This window comes from Ischnura elegans, chromosome 12 (genome assembly GCF_921293095.1).
Source record: "Ischnura elegans chromosome 12, ioIscEleg1.1, whole genome shotgun sequence".
In the NCBI taxonomy this organism is placed as follows: Eukaryota; Metazoa; Arthropoda; class Insecta; order Odonata; family Coenagrionidae; genus Ischnura; species Ischnura elegans.
Window position 1 is genome coordinate 24008213 of NC_060257.1, and position 26013 is coordinate 24034225.

General features: G+C 37.7%; 2 protein-coding genes across 3 annotated transcripts in view; one reads left to right on the top strand and one right to left on the bottom strand.

The window, feature by feature from the left end:
- Nucleotides 1–1095: 1095 nt before the first annotated feature.
- LOC124169859 (uncharacterized protein C1683.06c-like) lies at nt 1096–24688 on the bottom strand. Of its 2 annotated transcripts, none has more exons than XM_046548659.1 (6): nt 24387–24688; nt 14640–14898; nt 12001–12175; nt 10176–10292; nt 4685–4824; nt 1096–1646 (listed from the first exon to the last, which is right to left on the bottom strand). In XM_046548659.1, exons 1-6 carry the CDS (start codon nt 24440–24442, stop codon nt 1305–1307), a joined length of 1089 nt encoding a protein of 362 aa, XP_046404615.1. In that variant the 5' UTR covers nt 24443–24688; the 3' UTR covers nt 1096–1304. The 2 variants fall into 2 exon arrangements, with proteins under 2 accessions (XP_046404615.1, XP_046404616.1); XM_046548660.1 differs by lacking the exon at nt 24387–24688 and adding an exon at nt 15815–15991.
- A 271-nt stretch (nt 24689–24959) lies between these two features.
- LOC124169858 (kinesin-associated protein 3-like) overlaps nt 24960–26013 on the top strand; it is a 30247-nt gene continuing 29193 nt past the window's right edge. Inside the window, exons 1-3 of the mRNA XM_046548658.1 lie at nt 24960–25302; nt 25524–25641; nt 25839–26010. Coding sequence (XP_046404614.1) covers nt 25271–25302; nt 25524–25641; nt 25839–26010 — 322 coding nt within the window. The 5' untranslated portion in view covers nt 24960–25270. The remainder of the gene's footprint in view (nt 25303–25523; nt 25642–25838; nt 26011–26013) is intronic.

A 26013-nucleotide genomic window follows, 5' to 3' on the forward strand; every position in this document is an offset into this window, starting at 1 on the left:
TCAACTGATTTGGGCATTACTTGGTGGAACGATGACATTTTCACGGTGGAACAAAATACAGTACTATTCCACAAACTTTTATTTTAACAGTCAACTAGTATGAGGGTGTAAACGTCGAAACTAGTAGACTGTTAAAATAAAAGTTTATAAAAGAAAATACAATTTGTTGTATACCAGATTGAAAGTTTTCGACGATGAATTGAAATTATATTGGAAAAAATAATGAATTTGTAAGTTCCACTGTTTAGGTACATGGTGGTACTAGCCTCTTTGATGCAGAGGTAGATAAAATTATTTATATTAGAAAAAATAATTATAAATATAATTATAAAATAAACTTGAGGAAGATATAATGCTGTCCCCCTAGAGAAAAATCGTACGTCTCTTAATCCCCTTTCGCTTGGTATCTGACAAGGTATACCGTTGCAAACACGGAGAGAAAACAATTCCAAAACCACTTTAGCATTGGGTGATACTATATATAGGTAACCTATCTGCATTATCACGAGGCAAGTGAAGACATAACGCATTTCCTAGCTGTTTTCCTTATCTCATCGGAGAAATGTGTGAATTACTTGATGTTTTCATATCGTTTATTTCAACCATTATCTTTTTCCTCGGCGGTAATTTACGTTGCTCTAATGTGCAGAGCGATTCCAATTTTTTTATGTGTTTCAGATATACATTTTTTTCCTAAAAAACTTTCCTTTGTGTATTTTACTACTGAAATATTAATAATAAATAACAATGAATACTTGTGTGCGTACCCAGGATCATAACCAGGGGGGGGGGGGGTGCAAGCCATGGTCTAGGGGTGGGCAAGGTGAAACGGTTTTTGGAATCTCTACGTTGAAGTGAGATACCAAAATTTGGGAAATATTTTGATTCCAATGGTTACCTGTGCCAAATAAGTGTCAAATATGTCGATAATTGTGTTAACCAAGGGCTATTTCGGGTAGCACATGCAATTTGTGTTCCCCAGTGTAATAAAAAGAAGTGTAGCTATCTCCTCAGATGGCTGCTCTTTTATCTTACAAAGGAAAGTTGGAAAACTTAGAATTAAGAGCTGCCGAAAAATAATCGAAAAACACAAGCTTTAAAGTCACATGTTTCATATTTTTTATTTATTCGTTTTATTCATGTATTTTTCAAAGTTCCGGCTGCTGCAAGTCTTTGAGCTCTTGTAAGCAAAATGGAAACTTTGAACGAGAAAATTTCACTGTAGTTTTCTCTGTTTAAAAAAAATTATTTGACGAAAAAGATTCGATTCACTCGATCAATTCCATCGATCCCTTTTGCGTCGCTCATTTCTCGCTGACGATCCTCACGAGAGTGTCCTTAAATGCTTCCACGTTGATCTGCTCGATGAGCTCGAAGTTGGCCGGCTTGCCCGTGTTGTTTGCATAGTCCACCATCAGAGCACCGGCTTCGTCTCCGCATGTCGTGAGCACGCTGCCGTGGAGCGGGAATCCACCGCAAGTGGACCCGGGTCTCTTGTTGGAGTCGTAGTTGAGGGCCATCCACGCCGCGTAGCTGTCCGAACTGATCCATTGCTCATCGTCACTCTTGCTCGCTATCCTCTCGGCAAGGTTCAGCAACCGAGCGACTGGAGTATCGACAGCTCCCATCACGTTCTTCCTCCAATCCTGCAATCGTGTAAACAATCGATTAAAGCCTGTATCACATTTTATTTGACCTCGAACAAGTCCGAGGATGCTAGCAGGTACAAAATTTCCAATTAAAAAACTAGAATTTTCGAAACGGTATTTCCCCTTATCACGTGTAGCTAGACCAGGAAATAGCCTAGTTTTTATTTGGTGAATCTATCCGCGCAGTTGTCCAGCCACGTGCCACCGGTAAATGAATCGTGTAAACACGGTTTCACATTTAAAACCATTGGTTGTCTTTTTGCAGAGATAGCTGCATCCGAGGCGATAAGAGGAAAGAAAAGCCAGCCAGAAATAGTCTCCAGCTCCGGCTGAATAGGGTACTCTCCTTCATCAAAGGAAACGAAAAGCATTGATTGCGATTCGTTACCCACCAGTAGTGTATACATAATATACCAATTATTTGGTTTTAGAAATACCGGTTTGAACGAAAGGCAATGGTCAATTTTATCCTCATTTGAAAAAGGCCAGATTGGCGCCCATGCAATGCCACTCCACGTGACGTCACAGGGACCTAGTTTTTATACGAGTAGATAGGAGTTTTACATCGTCTGAGATTACCATGCATGCATGAGGCACAGAGCTCAGGGAAACATGTCTCAATAATCACCTAATAAAACTGCCTAAGGTCGGAAAATTTCCTTCGTTTGATAGGGCAGTAATAATCATTATTTAAGCCAAGCGCTACCAGCTAGCTGGATACCCGCTAGCTACTAGCATCCTGCGTCGTATCAGCGCTCAAAGCCTCGCCACAAGGTCACTTCACTTGCGGCAGCGGGAACCAGAACGACGTCACACGGAGTTTTCCCAGCATTCATACTTGAGCGTCGCGTTTTCGCGCGCTTGAAATTTTTCACATTTCATTTAATCGCGAAAAATAGATATCGTCATTTAAAAATCTAAAACCGTGAAATACGTACTCAAGGAGTAATAATCTTTCGATTTAGGCAATAAAAAAATAATAGGAAACCACCCTATTGTTTGGGTTTGTTTCTATGTTGCCGTAGGAAGCTTTGCGTCTTGCATCACGTGACAGAAGCGTTGACTTTAAAGGCCGTTTTACACGAGGCACGCACTTGCACAACCTGACGTGTGTACGAAGGCGCAGTCAAAATTGCGTCGTGTAAAGCGGTGAATTGCTAGAACACATGCGAGAATGCGTGGACGTGAGATGTAAAAATAGCCCCTGTTCTAATTTCGTTCATGCATTCGAGCAATTCCATGCCATTTTAGAAATCAATGCAGTTCTAACCTGCGCGATTCCGTGCCCCGTGTAAAACGGCCTGTATACATCTATCGATGCACTTTATTGTTGAGGATGTTAGTCCCCACATCGAACCGGACGCGACTTATGAGGCACGCGTGAAGGCATACTACTCATGAAAAAGTTCTGATTTTGGGGACCAATTTTTTGCCATAACAACGAATCTAGTGTTCAAATGATTTGAAGGACGTTGGAATAAACAACGATAGAGGTGCTAACTGAACTCGACTCAACCTTGAGTGCCCATTCTTAGTCGGTGTTATTTTACTTATTACCTTGGTGGCTCAGATTTCTGGCCACAGTAGAGCTTGAGTTTATATTTTAGAAACTAACGGCAGCTGAATTCTCGTGAGATCAAGTAAATGTCGTAAATTTCAGGGGTAAAATTTACAATGCGATTAATTTTCCTCAACTCCTGTTATATGTGGTCCCTCGCTTATCAAATCTGGCATTACCGGAATATGTACAGGATCAGGGGCTCAGCGAAGAATCAAGGCTGGGGTTGGGGGGGTTTTAGCGCAACTAATATTTGGGAGTGTGGTAGTATTGCATACCTGCTAGGGTAAGAGGAATTTGCGGGGGACCTCCTTCTGAAAAAGCTTAAGATTAATGGTTCAAAATGGCGAGTTTCACGGCTTTCTGAGGAATATTTAATTAATCCTAACACTATTCTATAAGTAATCCTAATCCAATTAAGTAAAATGGGTTAAACTTAAAGATTTCTCTGAGCCCTGGAGGGGTTTTATCCCCAAAACCCCTCCCTCGCTGCGCCACTGTCCAGTATCAGACGTGGAAATAAATTGACGAGAGAGATTTTATTTCAATTCATGAGGAAACGGCGGAGGATATCTTGGAATTTGGCGACTTTGGGACCCAACCTATCAACTATGGTATATTGCCTGAGCGAGCTTTGACACTAGAATGATGTCTCGTAATACCAATATATCCAATGAGTCCAGTTAGAATCAGGATCAAGAATTGAGCAACGCTTTGGAATACAGCCATGAGTGCCACTGTGCCTTCCAAAGTTCCATGAGTACTCGCTAGTTTTCTTGAAAATTGTGCAAGATCAGGGATGCCGACTCACAAAAAATATAGGGGGGGTCCCAAACCGGGGATCTTGCCCCGGGAAATTTTATAAGTAGTGAGTTTTAATTTTTTTAGGGATTTTAGAAGAACCCTGATAACTCGAATCTCGATATCTGGACACTCCGGGGAAAATCGACAAGCCTGACACATTTTTTCCTCACACCCATAACGAATTGTTGAGGGGGCTCGGGCCCCCTCAGGCCCCATGGAGTCGGGGCCACTGTGCAAGATCATGGATAGTGCAATTCAGACTTCAATGTAGTAGAGTATGATTGCAGCAATAGAATGGGCTCATTCTTTTTATGTGAGTCAAAGTACAGTTGAGCCTTGCTTCCCATGGCTCTATATGAGGTGTGACTAATATAATCGTACTTATAATAGATGATTGGCTCGTATGCCCTCCCCAAATACTACCTTAAGGTTCAATACCAATGTTTTGCCATACCAAAATTCAAAGTGTTCAAATGATTTGAAGGACGTTGGAATAAACAACGATCGAAGTGCGAATTGAACCCGATTCAATCTCGAGTCCTCATTCTTAGCCGGTGGTTATACCAAATTTTATCTTACTTTTATTACCTTGGTGGCTCAGATTTCTGGCTAAAGTAGAGTTTTAATAACTCAATAAACAATACATATGAGTTGCATATAAGGTAAAACTTACCATAAAGACTTTTGAGCGAATTTTAACGGTCTCCCAAGGGACGAGACATATTGGCCTTGCAGTTTCGTTGAAAACAATCTCCGCAGCATGTGGATCCATGTAGAAGTTGAATTCAACTCCTGGCTTGATATTTCCAACTCCTGTGACGAATAACAATTAAGAATTGCATGAATAAATGATTTAGTGCTCTAAAACATACAGCTAATTTTTATAGCTTTAGTAATGCAAAAATTTGAAATGATAATGATTGTTGTTTTATGACGATGGAATATGGTTTATGTGTATAATATAGAAGAATTCGCTACGCAAAACAAACTTCTTGCGGGGTCCACGAACGCGAAAGAATTATAGTGCTACCCTTATATAGGCAAGCTCAGCAACTCCTTCCTTCCCCATTGAAGGTGCATGGGATACCAAATGCATGTAATAACCTCTTTTGACTATATTTACTTCCTACAGACAGTGAGAATTGGTTCAATTTCATTCCTATTGCATATTGAATGTTACTTGTCATCAGTTAAATAATTTTATTTTTATTCAATGAGATTCATTTGAGTATTGACAATAGGAGTATCGACGATATTAATTCTTCTTCCTTTTTCTGTCTTCTCAGAGAAATTTTTGCATATTTGATGTGAAATATTACAATATGATTTGTACGCATGGCATAAATATTTATTAGACTCGCAACGGACGTCCTATCTCGGAAGCAACCGTAAGCTTTATTCCGAATTTTTAATTATTTCATGATATGGCATTGATTGAGACATAGCATACAGCACTGTTGTTAAAGTGTTAAAAAATTATTTTTTTACATATTTGGTACTCCTTCCACTTGCTTTGACAAAGAGCCTTCAACATTGCCAAGGTTTGTTTTCTCATTTATTCTGGTACTCTGTGATTCAGCAACCATCAATTTTATATATTTCCTGGAGTATACTCTGTTTTGGTTATTTTTTTAAATTCAGTATTTAGTTATAAATTACTAGACGATGGAAACATCGGTGATGTTAGAGTGAATATAGCTTTGAAAAGTACATGATAAAGTTGGGACATTAAATACTCCGATTAGAAAGCTTTCAATGCATCCTTGCTTACAATTGAAGTGTATTTCTAAATTTACACCTTTTTGATTCTATAAATCAATCTATCCGGCAGCGAAAAGATTTTTTGACACTATCGAACATATATCGATGGTGACAAAACTATGATTGGTATATTTTAATTTCAGCTGACTATCTGTAATATTTCTTTGTTCTACAACGCAGGAAAAATCGTTAAATTTGATAACAGAGTGGATTTAAACTTTAGTGGTTTAAAGTAAAGCAAGAACAAAATTAAAATCACGAGAATCAGATATATGCTAAGCAACTCTTCGGTTGGCGACCCGAATGTCGCAAAATAAACGACGTGCCTGTGAATGACCTTTGTACCTCAAAGCACTGTATCAGCACCTATTTATTTCTGAAGGCATTTCCGGTCACACTTATTGTAGGTATGGCCAGTTCGTCACGAGGACACCGCACCCACGAATAAAATGACTAGGCATCTTCTCACCATGGTAGACCTTGATGAAATCCTTGGGGAATAAGTCTGCGGATTGCGAGTAGCCATATCCAAAAAAAAAGTTTGAATAGGGCCTTATCAAGTCAGCAATGCATCGAGTCAAAATTTTCAATCAGACGTGTTTGTTATTTTTTCCGGTGTTGTGATTGAGAATTTTGGGAAAGCCATTGCCAAGCAATTAGTTTGAATGTGGCCAAATCCGGTCAGAAATGTATTGAGTGGAAATTTTCAAGTACAACCTTTAGGAATTTTTTCCACGGTTGTGATCGAGTATTTTGGATGAGATATGGAATACACTGAGTGTGTAGGAGATAATGAGGTTTAAGAGAATTCTGAGGATCGAATGTAATATTCCATAATAAAAGTCTCCGTTCTGTGCTGACATCGAGCAGAATACCAAATGCGCTACTAAATATCTTGTTCATCTTTTTTGCATTCTTTATCCAATTTCTGTTCCTAACTATGTTTAGAAAAAGATATCAGTAGTACCCCTTGTCTTATCACACCCTCAATTATAATAGCACATTTCCGTACAACCTTATTTATTAAATGTCCTTATAAATCCAAAAAAATGTCGAAAAGGCTGGATACGGAAGAAAGGCCATTTTTAGAGTAACTGCAAAGTTAATTCAAAAATAATGTTTGGGTTGCCGTAGCTCAGTGACTAAGAAGTTGCCACCCCATGTTTATGGGCAAAAGAAATGCTTAAAATTCTCTCCCCGACCACCTCTTGAAATATTGCAGATACCTTCTGAAACATCGTGTATAATTTGCTTGTCGTCATGAGTAACTTTTGATGACCCATTGATTCTCCATCATTGTTCAAAAACTGCAATGATTGGCAACTATTGTAAGCGACATCTTCTACGTAACGCCGACAAAATTCAACCAATGACACTGCATTTCCGGAATAGCTCGCGAAAGAGGCATCAGAAACCACTGCTTTTTATTCACAGCTTGTTTTTGTACACTTGCGATGCATAACAATGCGTGTTTAAATTTCAAGGTTGGTTTTTGGACGAATTAAACGTTTTCCTCTCATAGTCTCTCTCAGGAAATGTAGTTGCTCAGCCGTGCCATCCGTATTGCCTCCAGATGTTGGTTTTCCAGTTACTAAGTGCCTACAATATCGGTAAGTTAAGAATATTTGATTTCAAATTTGGCCTTTGAGTGAAAATCCATAATTGACAGTGCATGGACATCCAAAATATGTTAGTAGTATGCGTTTTAAGTCGAAGTATGATTCATCTTAAACGCGACCAACGCAGGAATGCTACATGAAAACATTTATGTGAGAATTCTTTACGAATTTACAAATATTTTCTTTTGGGAGAGGAACTTTTTAACATCTGTTGATAATTATAAAAATTCAACGCATTTATTTTGAACAAAGATCTGAAGCAAGAAAGATATTTTTTTCTTTTAACTACGTGTCTTCTCCATTAAGCAAAATTGCTGACAATAGATTTGAAAATTTTGACGATCTCGGAATGCCTTAAGTGGCTTCAAATTAAAATTTTTCGGACAATGAATCTTGTTTTGTTAAGTGGCATTTCACTTTCTCGCCATATTTCTATGAAAATGAAAAAAATAATCAGCAATGTCCTTGGAAACTGAAAAAAAGAATTCATATTTTAAAATCTAAACAATAAGCTGTTTCGAAGACGAGGAAAAAATAAATTCTCTAAACAAATGCATGTTCCAATTGAAACTCATTGTTATTGGTATGCGATATTGAATAGCGATAAACAATCTTCTAAAACTTCTGCGACTGTCAAGTTCATATAATTTTCGTTTCACTCCTCACTGGTATTCCAAACAAATACCAAGGGAGTCATGCTCGAACGACTAGGATTGAATGACATTGCGAACAGGTCGTGTTTTAACCATAAGGTCAATCGGAAAACGTGAACGTGACAAGAAATACCTCAGGAAGGCTCTAAAATTGCACTTTGTACTTCAGATTTGAATTTTTTCAGTGACGGCCGTAATTGTTGCCATTATTTTTGTCCATAGCGAACATGTTACAATTCGCAAGCCGAAGATATGCATTCTAGAGGTGGGGTGGGCTTAACATAAAATGTTTTAGTTTTTTTTTATTTGCGAATACCATTTAAGTACAGCTCCAGCCTGAATATGGCGCTTATAAATTTGATGTTTTGTAAAACTCAAAACTGACTCAAATTTTGAAAGATATTGATTCATCTTTTATCTTGGCACAAATGCCGTTGGCAAACAGCGGAACATTTGAAAAAAAATCACTTCATTATTTTGCCATGTTTCTCCAAAGACAAAGCTTAGTTAATTTGATAACTTCTCTACGATCTACTCTGAATATCGGAAACAGATCTCATGTTACGGGCAAAAAATTATGAATGAACTATATAATTTACAGAAACAAATGAAAAACGGAGGAAATCGTCTGATTGTGCACTTGAAGATTATTTTTATTTGAGGTTGTCCGAAGGGTTCACCCTATTTTTGAACCCTGGATGCAGCTAAGCGCTACCACATTACCCAATGTTTTATTAAATACCAGCAGGCCCCCCTGCGTTGCTCGGGAAGGAATTGAATCGAAAAAAACGATTTCCGTATGCCGCGCGCGTGGCCAGCTTGCTGCTTTGATCGTTAGGTGTGTCCGTGCGCGTGTGGGTCAAAACACAGTGTGAACACATTCCCCAGCAAAGAAGTTTGCACCCAGAGGTTTAATAGTTAAGAGAGATATCCTTTGAATAAAGTTTTTACAATTACAGTTTCCTTTTCCTTTTTTCTACCTGGCAGGATGCCTAACCGCAGAAATCGTATGTCGTGAATTACAACGGTATCATTCGCGATTATGATTTAATAACCTTTCGATGAAATTCGTCATACTAGGCCCAATTCATGCTGTGGGTCTCCACTTTGCGCATTTTCACTATATATTGATATTCAGTTCCTACGCAATTCAATTGTGTGTATCATCCTCTCTTAAGTTTACGAAGGGAAACTGCTGTCACATCTTATTCAAATTTCAAGAATTTGGTTGAGTAATTTGAAAAATAATTAATAAAACATGTTTTTAATATTTATCATGGCAACCGATTAGCCTGTAAATAGATTAGTGTAATACGCGTGGGGGCCCTTGTTCAATACCCTGTGCAGGCACATTTCTCCGCCGCTTTTTTAAATTTATTTTGAGGAAACCTAAATTGAACTCGTAATTTTATGATTTCCAATAAAAAAACTGTTTTCTGCTTGTAAAACCTTTAATCGGCTCACGCTACGTCGGGTATACTATGCGTTTGATCTTAGTTATTTTAACGAACTGATGGGTGCCATTTTGATAGTATTTATCGAACTAAATTTATCAAAAATGTTTGGTAATAGTAACTGGAATATTAAATGTCCCATATGAATAGAAATTGCGATGGGTCAATCATAAACTGGTATTTATAACTATACTTTCTTCAGTAATTACTTCCTTTATGTAACGTTTTATCAACTAAAATGTAGTTCTGTAGTTCATTGTATTTCATAAATTCTTTATGGTCTGAAATTAAGTATAAGTTGAGTGTTACGGTGGAATGATAACTCTCAACGGTTTTTGTACTTGAATTGCATAATTTAGACACTCTGTCGGACTCGCAGAATTTTATTTTATTTTTTTAGTCCCACAGAAAAAACGTTGCTCTTCTATAAAAATTTTCATATTGAAACCTACGTACCATACGCTCGTTTTACTTGAAAGTGGAAATATTGCATATATATAATCTAGCCAATTGAAAGTAAACGATCCTTAAGTAACAAAGTGTAAGAACTTCCATTGTAACGATAACAGGCGCAGGTCTTTTTCGTGGGTCTGCAGAGGCAGAGCCCCCCCAACGAGCAAAAGCGAGTATATATACATAATTGAAATAAAAACATTGAACAAAACAATGAAACTTACCATTGGCTGCACCGCCGAGTACGTAGATACGTTTCACATTCTTCATAAAATTTGGTTGGAGTCGGGTAGCTAAGGCGATATTGGTCAGTGGTCCAATGGCCAGGATATTTATTTTTCCTAAAAATTAAGTTTGGGATGAAATGCATGGCGTTTGTATGAAATGTTATGATATTTGGAATGTGGGAAATTTTACAAAACTGAACTTTTACTTTCGGGAAAATTGTAACCCACAATCAGCTGACAAATCAGTCTGTATGGTTTAACTTGGTGGAAATTAAGAGAAATAATAATCTTCCATCGTCAAGCCATTTATCCAAAGAATTTAAAACCTTGAATTAAGATCATTTTTATAAGAAAAATCGTGGTAATAGCTCTTTTCCAATATTGTAGTTATTTCTCAGTGTGGTCAGATATGGAAATTATAATCATGAAAAATCATTCCTTTGTATGACTTGCTGGAACTGTTGAATACGAAAGAATTTTCCAATTGTAATTTTTTCGATGTCGTTTGATTAGACCTAAAATGCCTGTTTCGAATCAAGTGTTTTGAGTTTTTATTCGTCACAGGAACAGGCAAATAAAAGCTGACGTCGTCCATTACACCAAGTTTACATTCAGTGGAAACTAATAATTTTAGGTCGAAAAACTTTAATGGGATTGGCTAAGAAAAAAAATCTTAATTAAACATCCGGCCAAAATTTTGCTCTTTTTGTTTTCCGTTATTTTAATATTCATTCGAAGCTCTGTTCACACCATTCGCCGATTTAAAATTTCTCCCAACCTGCCTATAATGGCTCAGAAATTACAGGGGAAAACGTTGGCAAGAATAGGATTTTTTTTTAAATTTATGACTGGTTCCATATAATTCGACATTCGAATTGTTATTTTCCTTGGAACTAGACCCGTATTGCTTGGCCACCATAGGATTCGATTTTCCAGTACCTATGATAATTTAATTTCTTGACTTTATTCAATGACGGCCGTTTTGAGGCAATTAAACCTACACCGAAATTTCGCAAACGTGAAAAAAATTTATTTTTTATCGTGTCTGGAACTAGGATTATGAAAAAGGCGTACAATTTTCCATCATTAGGAAGTCCGCATTCTTCCACTCTTGCGGTTAATTGCGACATACTTATAAGATGATACGAATGTGTTTGCGGCTGAATCTCTCGAAAAATGAAATATTATAGTTACAGTCGGAATAAGCGATGGAAATAGGGACAGTGGGAATGACCGTCTGATTAAAAAAAAATGATGGGTCGAGTTATCACTCTTTTGGTCCCTGGAAAGCAATATTCTGAGGGACGGTAAAAAAAGTTCATTGATTCAGGCTTTAGATGAATAATAATGTGATTTAATATCTTTAACGGCACGAACGTAGGCACGAACATATTCGTGTCATCTTAAAATTTTAAAATGCATTTGAAAATAAGTTTCAAAACGCAATTTCGAACATAACTACTAAGGTTCATCCCCTTTTTCTGTAACGTAGCAACACTTAGATATATAACTATGGTATTTCATTTTTTGAGAGATTCAGCCGCGAAAGTATTCGTATCTTATAATTATGCTGGAACGTTTCGGCGTTGCAAAGTTATATGCAGTTAACCGCAGTAACCATCCCTTTTGCCACTGCGGAAAATTATTGAGTGAAATGGTCATTTTTTCATCATCATTGGAGTGATCGCTAGAACTATCCCTCGTGAAGGACGGAAAAAATGACTTGTGATTCAGGCTTACGCGTTGCTACGATACGGTTACCGGGGATGAACTAGGATAATTATTAGCGCCACTCATGAAGTTCTATTACGCATTTGCTCACCTGGATTTGCATTAACAAGTCGGATGAGGGCACTGACTGCGTGCTCCCTCTGAAGAAGAGCCCTTGGATCAGGAGCGCCTTCATACAGAAAGTCGCCGAAGCCGTCCAATCCGAAGAAGTCATCCGTCTCAGGAGTGCGCAGAATAGATTTCGAGGAGCCACGGAACACAGGGATCTGGAAAGAAGAGCAGATTTAATAACCTTGGTCACCAAACACTTATATTTATATAAACACGTATATTTGATGTCTCCATGCTTCTGGGTTTCACCGCGTGGATTTCACCGCGAGAGAACGCCGCGAAAAACTACGCATCAACGCGTATATTTGCTTCGGGGAGTGCTTGTATACTGTGTGGGTTACCTATGCTGGAAATTTGTTATCAATATGCACGAATAGAAAATGCATCGATTTAATTAAATATTCTGTGTATTTCGTAAAGGCCTGAGTACAAGATACATTAACACGTACGAGTCAATGTCTAAATGTATGAGTGCGTGAATGAACACGAAAATGCACCGTGTAACCGCCCAACTTGTGCAAACGCATTAACAGAAAACAGGACATGTTCTAATTTGTTTTATGCATTCGCATATGTTCCGTTCCAATCCGCAAAAGACATCCACGCAAACAGGCATTAACTCTTACGTGTAAATGTACCGTGTAAGTAGGCCTTAATACTGAATGGTTAAGCCGTCATTTAGTTCTACTTAAATGATAGCGGTTTTTATGGCTTGGTCTCCAAAGGTATTTGAACCCGAAATTTTATGAGTTTTTGAAATATTTTAAACTTTGGGCTGTGGAAGCAATCGCTAATAATATCCGATTATGAAAAAAAAATTTGTGCAATGAGGAATATATGAATATACTCGTACGCGAATTACTTGCGAATTAATCAAGCAAATTATTGATTTTTTATTGCATTCAGGGTCGAAATTAGTCCGTCAAATCTCACAACGAGTAGTTTTTATCTATATTTCGCAAAGGCTCGTGCCCTAATACCTCCGGCTACACAATTTTTGATGAAACTTGCGAAGTATCTTGTAGATTGTACATTAAAATGTGACCAATATTACATCCTGAACGTGCCGCAACCAGCAATTCTTTTCTGAATCCCATCGAGGCTATTTTGTTTTACTAACTTTCACATCAGCTTGCATGAGACTGAATCGTCTCGGTATAAGAATCCTTTCAACCTTTTCTCAATTCTGAAATGCCCCATACATACACATAAAAATACAACCAATATTGCTGAATTAATGATGTATTCACCTAACATCCTGTTATTTTAATTCATTCTCAGGATAATAAAATTCAGCCAAAATTAATTGAATTTGTTATTGATTAACTATTTTTAGTCATAACTTCCATTATAGACAGCTTAAAATCACCTTTAGCTATCGATGTGGTCAATGGTACGGCCAATTCAAAATTGGAAAGTTTACTTTATATCTTAAGTATTGAAACATTTTCAAGGAGAAATCAGTCGTTCCTTTCTATATCCGACATGAGCATGAGGATACTTCTTAGATATAAAAGAAAGTGTGTTTTATTTTTGATGTCCATACATAAATTTAATACCTCGTATAGGGTAAGAGACTGAAAATTCCGGACTTATTTCTAAAATTCACAAAATGAAGTACCTTTATAATTTCCTTAGCCATGCATGCGTTGTGAACTTGGATGCCTTTTCCAGTCACAGCAACAGAAAAGTCTATTCTTTCTTGGGCAAAAACTCTTCACTTTCCGTAAGACAACCAAAATAATCTCGTGCGAAGGTTACTGAGGAGTCGATTCTTGAAAAAATCATACGGAAGTGTGCGGCTAAATTAATGAACTTTGGCCTGTGCTTGAGAGGACCTTTTTCCTCAAGTTTCGAGGACATTGGGAATTATATACATCAAGAATTGGCGTCAAGGTGGAAGCAACAGATGGCCTAACTCATTTAGGTACAAGGCCATCGATCCTGTGAAAACGTATCTCGGTAAACTTTGGGTATAGACCACAAGATAGGAGCTACCTTTGAAAACAAAAATATTCCATACACTTATGAGGGGCGTGGCAGATACCCCAGGGAGGGAGTATAGTCATCCTAGTCCCTCTCTAGATACGCCATTGAACCCAAGTGTGTGGATTTTACACGCCTTTGGCTTAGTATGCATTGAGCTTTACCCTCAAATATATCCATCAAATCATCAAAATCTATCTTTCAAACTATCAAAACAAACTTTCCAGGTAAAATTCCCATTGATTTTTTGACTATGAGCAAGCGAAATCATTATCATGAAGCAATTCAGTTTTCCTGGCATGTGGTTTGCCGTAAAATCGTAATCGGCCCTGGAACCGCGGCCAGTACTGGCCGATAGAATATAAAGGTACATAAGTAGATAGTATCAGCGTCAGGGGCGGACGTCCGCCCCTGACTCTGATATTATCTACTTATGATGCTAAATTACATTATTTCATCAATTATAATCAAATTATAATGTTGAATATAATTTTCCGAGGTAAAAACTAGCATTAAAGTTCATTTAGTGTGCAGAATCTCGAATGCACAATATTTATGGATTTTATATCTCGTCCTAGAAACCCTATTTTAAACCAATATACCCTTATGCACACCCTTTTCGTTGTTACGTACGTCGAGTCTGTTCATGGTCTTGAGTGTCTTGAGCACATTGACGACCACGTTGTCGAGATGCGTGTTTCCGTTGACGCAGGTGATGGCCACCACTTCCAATCCCTTCTCACGCCTCGCCAGCTTGGACGCGGTCATCACTATGGCAACCGCGTCATCACTCCCGGCGTCAACATCCAAGATAAACAGCTCCTTGTTGGCGGGGGAGGGCGGTCCTCGGTCTATGATAGACCCTGCCGCCGTCGCCAAGATCAAATATTGCCTGCAAAGATAAGATTATTGCATTAGGGTGGTGAAACCCAGGGGCGGTCAGGGGTGTGCAGCCCTCGGCTTGGGCTCATGATGGGGCCCCCCTTACCAGAGTATTCGGGGGGTCCTCCATCGGAAAATTTTAGGAAATTGTATGCTCGGAATTAGATTTTGACGCTATTCTGGCCCTTAAAAAATATTATTAAATCTATTTCATTATTGATGCTGTCAGTTCTGTGAATAATAAAGAGGTAATTTACGCCAAATAAAGGCCGGTTTATGGATAAAAATAATCAACAAATCATCCGTAAGGAGGTCTTAGCGAGACGCCAAGGGCGTAGAACTTGGCCATATTTAAGGGAAAAAATTAGCGTAACATTTTAGGAACACGCTGTATCTCCGTCATTTGTCTAAGTTTCTCTTGCACTTTTTCACAATTTTTGTTATTTCAAAGCATGAATCACGGAAGACGACTCCTTCGGATGAAAAATAAAATGGAATCGAGAACTTAACCCCGAAAAAGACAACTCAATATCAATACAGTTGTGCGACAGTTTTCCGGTATAGTTAACTACATCTATTTATTGCGTTTAGCATTCGTGGTCCCTATAACCCAAATGGCTTGTCAGAGAGTTCCACGCATATGCATACAATGTGGCAAATTGTAGAATCATATACAAAGCACTTATCAAAAAATTATTTTTATAAAACTAGCCAACATTATATATGGAGAATACTTTTGGGTATTTAGGGTTCTGCAATATTATAGATGGCGTTCAGTCCAAACTAATTTTAACTAACTAAAACTATTTTTTTTATAAACGCCCCTAAAATTTGAAGCTAACTTATCGTTAAGGGCTAATTTAATTTATAGCTAATTTTGTTTCTAAAAAACGGCCTTAAATCGTTAAATAAACATCGAAAGTTACCATAGTAACCAAATCTTCGTATCCATCTCGTCGGCTGTATGACTGATGTTTGATGGGTAGACGTATTAAGTGGTTAATCCATCGCTGTTAAATGCCACTTGAGTACACCGTTTACATATGTGCCGTGAGTTGTTTTGGAGGATCTGTGTTAGCTGTTCGATCGCTCCCGCGGAACTAAATTATTTTCCAAACAGCTGTCAGCTGATGCTGGGCGGGAAAAATTTCCGGTTGGTACTCGCGGAAATTCCGGCCAATCAAGTCTCCCGCATACACGTTCCTTTCATGAAGGAGTCATTTGGTTGGCTGCGATGACTCCAAGGACGGCTGGGCGGTGGAAGCGGAAAAGTTGGTCGCGAAGGTATTCTACGGCGGCGGTGCGTTTTCGCGTTTACTGTCATGGCCTCGACCTTTCGATTAAAATGAACGTGGGAGATGGGTCTGCAAAGGGACCACATGGAAGAAACACCATTCTGTCCCGTTGAAGTTGGATTTTTGTTGCCACTTAGCGAGCCGGGCTTGGGCAGTATTTATAATTTAAAATACGTCTTTGAAAATCATTTTACTTTATATTTGGTATTTTAATTACGTAACCTGAATGTATCTTGCATTTCCAGTGAAGACTTTTGTTTTCACCCCACTGTAAAATTAAAAATTTTAATTTGTTTTCAAAAATATCCTCAGCGCGTCTACGAGTTCAGAGCGATTCATTTATCCTAATCATTTGCAACATCATATATCCTCTCTTGAGAAATAGCATTGAAAAGGTATGCATTTGAAAAATCGCGAATAGCCGCAAAATATCAGCTAATAGCCGTAATCATAGTCGACAGTACTTTTTTTGGACCCTGTCATATTAATTATAAGTCAGAAAAGTTCAAATGACTCTCACTGCAAAGTTATAGATTTGAAAGTCACAAATAGTCGCGAAATTTCAGCCAATAGCCGTCATTATAGTTGACAGTACTTTTTTTTGGAAACTATCAGATTAATCATAAGCCAGCAAAGTTCAATTGACTCTCACTGCAAAGTTATAGATCTGAAAAATCACGAATAGCCGCGAAATGTCAGCTAATAGCCGTAATTATAGTTGACAGTAGTTTTTTGGACACTATCAGATTAATAATAAGCCAGCAAAGCTCAATTGACTCTCAATGCAAAGTAATGAATTTGAAAAATCGCGAATAGCTGCGAAATGTCAGCTAATAGCCGTAATTATTGTTGATAGTTCTGACAAATATTTCTCGGGTTTGCATCCAGGTTAAAGCTTTTATGTAAGCCGACGTTTCGGAAGACGACTTGTCTTCCATCCTCAAGGCTGTGTTACTTGAATGAAGTTCAATTTCACACTGAACAGGATCGACCGTTTACGGAGACAACAATACGGCTCAGGTGTCGTCCGATTGGCTGTAGGTCTTTTGAAATTCTTCACGTTTAACCCTTATGTTTTTCATACAGCTGATTACAGGTCTCCATGTAGTGCTTAGATGAAAGCCGGTGTCCCGATTGAAATTTTTGGGATTGAGGCGGATCTCTATTGCTTCCTTAACTACGCGGTCCCAGTAACGTTGAGCATGGCAAAGGATTTTGGTGTCGTCCCATTTAATAGCATGGTCTTCATTAATGCTGTGTTCCGCCACGGCCGACTTTTCTGGTTGCGCTAATCTGAAACACAGCCTTGAGGATGGAAGACAAGTCGTCTTCCGAAACGTCGGCTTACATAAAAGCTTTAACCTGGATGCAAACCCGAGAAATATTTGTCAGAAGTATTCACCAGGAAAAACTTAAATCGTTTATTGTTGATAGTACTTTTTTTGGACACTATCAGATTAATAATAAGCCAGCAAAGTTCAATTGACTCTCACTGCAAAGTAATGAATTTGAAAAATCGCGAATAGCTGCGAAATGTCAGCTAATAGCCGTAATTATTGTTGACAGTACTTTTTTTGGACACTGTCATATTAATTATAAGCCAGCAAAATTAAATAGACTCTCTCTGCAATGTTTGAAATTGAATCGGAAAAATATAGGTTATAAATATAGCATAAAATAAATCGTGTCATGGCACTATAATCATCGCTACAACTTTTGAAAAAGTTATAAATATAGTATATTTCAACTAATTCCCACTACCCTAATTTTTTCTCTTACCAAGAATGCTGTAATTTTTCCTCGGCACGTTCGGAAAGTTTTAATTTAAGAGTTTATTTTCAAATTGTCACAATGGAAAATCCTGCTACGCTAATTATCATTATAAATCAACGAAACGTCGGCAGTAATGCAGTTCCTGACTCGGTGGCGATCCAGAGAACTCGAAATATTTATGCTTTAATGTAGAATCTTTTTATTTTTTAAAGACACAGAAGTTCATTTAAATGACTAAATTGTGAAAAGAAAAACAATTATCCTTGTCCTTTAGAAATTCAAAGGGGAAATGCAAGTAAAAATGATGTTTTTGTTTAAATTGAAAATACTTTTCATTATTTTACAGCGAACGAGATAGCTTATGATCGTACGCATAGACGGATTTAGGAGGGGGGCACGGAGGCACGTACCTCCCCAGGTGCTTAAAAAATGGGAAAGATTTTTAATATGGTTATCATTACGTTCGTTTAATTTAGTGTATTATGGAGCCTCAATCATTTAATTTTACACTAATATCTTTCACATCAAAGTAAATAGAATATTTTAACAGTAATAGTTGTATTTTGTTTTTAATCTGAAATATGATAAGACCTATCGGACTCTTGTGCCCCCCCCCCCCCCCCCAACTCCAGAAAAAAATGATCGTGCGTGTATGAATAAATCACGTATATCAACCGACATTATTTAATAATTCAATCAGGGAAGTGGTTGCATTACGGTAAAATAAACGTCCTCGATTGTGTAACGTGTCATTTTTATTCTAATCATAATCCATTTTTGTCTCATTAACCGTCGAAAATTTTCGTAAGAGTCCATAGAATTTCCATAGTTTTCTAAAAGTAATCATACATAGAACCCCATTTTTTAAAATTTGAGAGCAACTTATGCTCGAAATGGGGAATTGGATATAATGGAGAGGAAAACAAACTCTCGAATTATACACCTCAATGGCATTGCATTGACTAATAAATCTATTCGTGAAGCCATTCTTACACTTCGCAATAACAATTTGAAAATCAAAATTATATTCAGTGCCTAAGATTATCAATACAATGATGATCGAAAATGACAATGGAATAATTGACGAATTCTCAGCAAATGATTAAGATGATTCCGAACGCGAAAATATTATAGTTTTAATGAAACTGAAATATGGAGATGAAAATTTTCAACAGTAATTTTTTTCAGAAAGGGTTAATTTACGCAAGTAATCGTGTTTAGTGTCATTGATGTTTATTTACCGAGTAGCATATGAATTTCTTCTTATAAACGTAAGTTTATGGTTCGATAAAACAAGAGTGTGGTTTCTTAATGCGTGTTTACACGATGCATTTACCAACGTGAGCACAGGCATAAACAAATCCATCGCCAATTGAATACGCGAATGCATGACCAGGAAATAGCCTACGTTTTTATTTCGTGCATCTATCCGCGCAGTTGTTCAGTCACGTTTCACCGGTAAATGAATCGTGTAAACACGGTTTCACATTTAAAACCATTGGTTGTCTTTTTGCAGAGATAGCTGCATCCGAGGCGATAAGAGGAAAGAAAAGGCAGCCAGAAGTAGTCTCCAGCTACGGCTTAATTGCACAGAATTTATTCAACAAGGTCTTCTACGGTTTTAAAGCCCAAGAAATATTTTGAAGAATGAGGTCTCGAATGCGGTCTTGCGGTCTTTAGTGTACCCCCTCCAGATGAACCTTCCCAAAATGAAACCCCTCTCTCACCTTCCTCCCCCCTCCACCCCCGAAATTTTTTTCTACTATTGCCTTGATTCTTGGTAGTCGGGGTGAGGAAAATCCATATATTCTGATCGTTTTCAGATCTTTCTCAATCTATCATGAGTGTAGAAAGGCAGCCGGGATAACTGACGTATTTGATGTAAAAAAGCAAGCTATTGAATGTCCTCGTTGTTACAAAAAACATCCTAAGAAAACACATACAATGTTTCAGGTGACACTGTCATTGCCAAGGTTTGTTTATTGTATTGGTATTTCACAACATCTGTGTTTGCTGAGACCAAGGCTGGTGTTTTTTAAGTTGATAAATAGAGAGACCGTGGAATTTAGTTGAGCGCTTTTCCTAATGCTTTAGCTCTAACGTCTACAAAATCCCTGAATAAAACCATATTTGTGGCGTGAAAAGGTGATATCAATGTAAAATGGCACGAATGTCATTCCTCTTGTATCCTGTCAGCTAGTGGGAAAATTTTCCCTCTCTTTGATGTGAGAATGACAATCCTGTCACTCCTAGCATTTTTGTGCCAGTGGAACTGTGTAACGACAGATTCCGAACTGAACCTGTTGGGACATTAGGGGGAAAATGTTTTCATTTATTAAAACGCTCTTTTTGTGAAAAGATACAGTTTGAATTACGAATACGTAGGTCGAGTAAGCAAAAACCGCGTTCGATTGATTTAACGAGGCATAACTCATGAGTTGAAGGCCTGAGAAAATCGTCTCCTGGTTCACGATAATTTATGATTCTCGGTGATGAATTGAGGAAAAGATAGAAAGCTCATTTTCGAACTACAGCGAAAGAAGAACCACAAAATATGCTGAAGAAATTTTTTATATAATTCTTAAGGCCGTTTTAACCAACAAATTTTTTGCAATAATTAAAAATTATGCAAGTGTTGAAGTAAAAACTGAATCGAGGAAAAAAATAAAATGCGACGAGGAACGCTAGTTCGCGTTTATGCCACATAGCAGCATTATCCCTGTTCTAATATTACTCAGGCTAGCTGAATTTATATAATGGCGCGGGGCATGGAGTTCTAAAAATTCAGAGAAGTCACGGTTGTAATCGTTCAAAATGTGGTGCTGTTGTATAGTCATGAAGTTCTATTAGATCGACCGGGTGCGCCATGGGTAGATTTACGTGAAAATCGCACTTTCATTTTTATTTTATCGCACTTTCAATAACAGATTATCGTATTTTTTTAGCGTCTATTTTTTATTTTCATAATGAGGTAAATGACGATAAAATGTAGTGAAACACAGTTATGTGATAAAATACAGAATATTTTAAATAATTATGACGTAGAACAATAATAAATTAAGGAATGAGAAATATAGTGGCGGTGGTGTAGCTTGCCCGCGCCCACTTGTAGTTCGCGGTCACGTGAAGTCCCAGCCAACTAGCAGCTGGCCAGTCGCTCACAGTGTCGGCGGAGCATTTAAACTGCGCTCGGCACAAAATGTACGAATTTTGCAGTCAAAAAGCCAAATTTTCGTAAGAATATCATAAAAGTCCAGTCATCGCATCTATGTCGCATTTATTTGCGCACATCGCATTTGCGATTTTCACGCATCTCTAGCCATGGGGAAGTACCTCAGAGAATGGGAGAAAAGATAAGTATACCAAAAACTCATAGAAGATGACGGGACAACTTTATTGGGAACAGCAAGGGGCATAATGGCCTGATGAGGACAGTTCTCTAAGAACAAGTGCACTTTAGGGAAGTCTCCGAATTTGTTGGGGAAATTATTAAGGAAGTGAAAGAAAAGCATACGTAAATATGATAAGGTTATCTGATTTGAAAGCTGAATGGAGAGCTGCGGCAAACCAATCCGATACCTCCACTGCACAAATGCCCGCCGAATCAAATCCGCTCGTCTAGTAGCCCTAGTAGTACTAGATGAGCTGATTTGATTCGATGGGCGATTGTTGAGCGTTTTTGCAGTGGAGGTATCGAATCTTTTTGTTATTGCTTAATGGCGATGATGATCTATTATCGTCATTAAGTGAACTGAGTTTTTTTCTTTATCTTGACCTCAATTTTAACGTTGATTTCTGTCTTTCAGTGTAGGGCATTAAGAATTAAAAGCAAATATTTTGGCCAATATTTCCTTATATTTTTATACCTTCATCAGGTCTTTTTTGAAATAAATATATTAAGGTATTAATCAACTGAGTAATACGGAAGTACGAAAAGGAATGAGTAAAAAAAATGAAGTCTGCTGAATACCTTAAGGAAAAAATCGAATCTTTGGGGCTCTGAGTGACTTCCTTAATTCTTTTGGGATGGTCGCTGTTCCGACGACGCTTGTTAATTAGCGTAAGAAAGTAACTGACGACAATTAGCTGACGCTCAGCTCGAAAAGAAATTGTTCTCGTGTTGAAAATGTTGGTGATGATGAACAGGGGACAAATGGTGCGTGCTTATCATAAAGGCTTGACTTAGTTTCTCCTGTGGCGCAAGACTATGCAACATACTCAGTAGCGCCACAGCTTGGGGTTTCCTTCCCACATCCTGAAATCAGATAACGTCATGCGGCTACCTGATGCAGTCCCTTCCTTCCCTACCAAGAATCCCACCCTAACTTCATTTCCATTGGAAAATTACCGAGACTTTCCTAGTTTACGCTGTCAGCTGATATCTCCCTGCGGTCGCAAGGGCGAATGTTGCTAAGTTTCACCCTTCTGTCGGTATTTTTCCTTGTGTTATCTGTGTCGTTTTCTATTATCTAGGAAGAACCTGAGAAAATTAAACTTAGGATGATGCATCACTCCCGATCAACAAGGCTTTTTTGGCACAAATATCTTGCCCAAAGGATGTTTTACACGGGGCACGTAATTGCGCAGGTTAGAACTGAATTAATTTCTCTTCCTGGCGTGGAATTTCGCGAATGCGCGTAGTAAATCAGAGCAGGGGCTATTTTGCCATCTCGAGTCCATGCATTTTCGCATGTGTTCCAGCAATTCACCGCTTTACACGACGCAATTTTACTGCGACTTCGTACACACGTCAGTTTGTGCAAGTGCTTGCCCCGTGTAAAACGGCCTTAAAACTGATGCTATCATTACGAACTTTTTAGGGCATAGGGCTAAGGTTTATATTTTAAAATCAGAACCTTGTCAACTATTTCCTGTGCCACAAATTCGAAAATTTTACTCCTGAGAAAATACTGAGAGATTGAGGTACAGGTAAATGTTGACCTAGGCTCTACTCTCAAAGTTTCATGATGATAGAGCAATTTTTTTAACGATTAATATTTGGCAAAAAATACTGGTTAGGCGGTAATGAAGATTCCTCTTTAGCTGAGGCGTCGTTTGAACATTATAGGGATTAATTAGTGATTTTCGAAAAGTAGTTCATAGCTGTCAGACCGGAAATAAATTATTTTTTTGCCATTTTATTGGCTATTCAAACAACGGGTTTTGAATGCAATTCTTTTTAATTATTTTTTTGTAATTAATTGACTTGCCATCTGTTTATAATTCGGTAACTATCAAAATAAATATTTTAGATAGCATTGCACGTGCGAAAATAAGGTTTTGAATGAAGCGGAATTCTTAAATACCCAAGTGAGATTATAGGGTTTAGTGTCAATGATAATCTTAGATCAAAGGAATGCATTATTTTGCTCTCACACAGTGGCTGCTGCCAATTCATGGTGAATTTGATTGCAATATCTTTTCGATGGATTCTAGTGATGAATCCATCGTCCCCATCTCTATTTGTTTAATGCGAAATGAATTTTTCTGTAATTTTTGGTAGTTTCAGAACTATGAGGTGAAATATTGAATACTCAACCGCTGTTTGATTAAATACATAGCTAATTTGAAAGAACGACTGTATTAATGCGGCATCTTGTCTTTTTCAATGGTTTCTAATAGGTGACTACAGACTTGCTAAACATTTCTTAAAATTGAAAATCGAAATCTCAAGTTCCATGTATAAACTGACGCTTGGCTAAAACGGCAATGAGGGTTTTGTGAAGTTTCGGTAAATTCTCAAAATAACCACTGATACGAAACCAGATTTTCTGCAAAAATTAAGCGGTAGGAAGGGAGATGGTTTACAGTGAGTGCCTTGAAAGTTTCATGACCAAATTTCTTTTTATCCTCGTTGAGTTCGTTGGGGACTATTTTGCCTCATAGCGAAGGAAATATAAATAAACACTTATTAAAGTAACTAAGAAAATTTGCAGATTTGATAGGGCGTATTTTCTTTAAAGACACAATAATGTTACGGCCTTCGTAAAATATTTGTTTCACTGTGAATATGGCGATTAAGTTAAATTTTCAAAACATTTACTCGCGTTAGTGAAAAATTGTTTTTCCAACATCTAGGTTGTTTGTGCATAAATCAGAAAATATTTCGAAAGAAGTGGTTCACGTTCAGTAGTAAGATTCATATAGACATATAAGTACCCAGTATCTTGTGCTGTAATTTTGCGTGTAGAAGACGTATAGTTAAATAAACGACCTTTCTGCGCGTTACGGGTAAATAATAACTTATTTAAAGAGTCTTCGATCAAAAACAAGGCCGATGATGGAACTATAATTACACCAAATTACATAGGATGAAGTTATTTCTGACTGATGTCAAGAATAAGTTAAAATGACTGAGATATTTTAAAATTTGTTAACGAAAAATAATTAATTATTACTAATGCCCTAAAGTTTTCAAGATTTTACATACCACGTGAAACCGATGACAAGCCATTGTGTTGGATTGAAGTATCTCTCGAAAATCATTTTGGAAATGCGCTGAGCTCTTATCGACGCCAACACCTGCGAGGAAGATTGCCTTGTCTCTCGTTTTATCCAGCCGTAAATGAGAATATTTATATTCTGACGCTCGAATATATTGGATTCCTCCACCCCTAAACCTCTATTTCACTCGTGCTTTTTCTTGCTTCTCTTGTGAAACATTATGCAATGTGATCTCCCAATTGAGGAAGCCATCATATGCTCATTATTGACTAAAGCCGTGACACAAACCGTGTGAATGACGGTACGACATTGACAGGAAAAGACGCCTTAGCTCTAGCGGTTTGCGTCTGTTTGTTTTCGGTGCGGTTGGTTCAAGGATGTCCTCTCTGTATTTTTAAGAAGTAAGCGGTTTTTGGAGTGCTCTGGTGAGCCAACACGATTTGAAATACTTGAAGAGGGGGATCAACGCGGAAGTGATTGATTCCAAGACGGATTTGTCTTTTCGCGCTAGTATCGCAATGAAAGCCATCGAATATTTCGACCGATCGAAATGCAGAGAAGAGGATATTGATCTGATAAACGCACTTTAATTGTATGTGTTTATATGCACTGATAACAAAAATATTAATTTAATTTCAAAAAGATGTGACGAAGAATGTTTTTTCGCTATTCGACTGGGTAATCGCGAAACGCAGACATTTGCAAACAAGAACCCAAAGCAAACATAACAAAGAAGGCAACATGGATCCCAAGCGTGCGGGATATTTGTAAATGATTGACTTTGACAGCTATTCAATGTTCTCAGAATGATGTATACTATGCGAGGAGTATCATAAAATGTTGAGAAAAGCTGCATGAAAATTAACGAAGATGCAGACGGACGAGGCAAAATTTATTAAACGGTAAATCCATTGCAATTTTTCTATGCCCCGTAACAAGATTCCTTCCAAATTTTGTATCGTTGCTGTCTAAATGAAAGAAACATTTAAAGCTTTTTTGAATCACTTTCAATGACTTAAATAGATAATCGCTGCTTTTCCGCTGATTGATCTATTGAATGATACGTTGTGTATAAGTACGAATCATGAACGACGAGTTGTCAATGTACCTTATATTATTTCAGAAAAATTCAAGGGGGGTCAATAGATGTTCATCCCTCAGAAAAAGCCTTAGTCGTCAATTACCATTTGGAAGCTACTATCCTTGGCGAAACTGGAGATGCCATGCTTGGAGAGAAAAAGGTTAGCTGACAAACTTATTCAACCTTGCTGCGAGTTTTTGTTATTGCATAGTTGAAATTTATGCATGAGAGGACGAGATTGGTAATCGTAGACGGAAAAGGAGGAAATTATGGTATCCTATTATAAAATTCACCGCTATGACAACATATTTTGGCTTTGAAATTTTCACATAACGTTTTATGTTCCTCTCTCGTTAGGAATGTCAAAAGGTAATCCGGCTGAAAAACTTGAGCTCCTCGACAGACATATCTGCTTTGGCGAAAGAAGTGGTTGATCGTTGCCAGCTAATTCATCCTAGCAAATTGGCCGAGGTTGAACAGCTGATATATTACTTACAGAATCGAAAAGGCTCATCTCCATCAAATAAAGGTA

Coding starts and splice junctions, on each gene's coding strand:
- LOC124169859 (XM_046548659.1), bottom strand. CDS start 24,442: ATGATTTTCGAGAGATACTTCAATCCAACACAATGGCTTGTCATCGGT. Junction 14,899..24,386: donor CTTGTCATCGGTTTCACGTG/GTATGTAAAATC, acceptor TTATCTTTGCAG/GCAATATTTGATCTTGGCGA. Junction 1,647..4,684: donor TTCGCTCAAAAGTCTTTATG/GTAAGTTTTACC, acceptor ACACGATTGCAG/GATTGGAGGAAGAACGTGAT.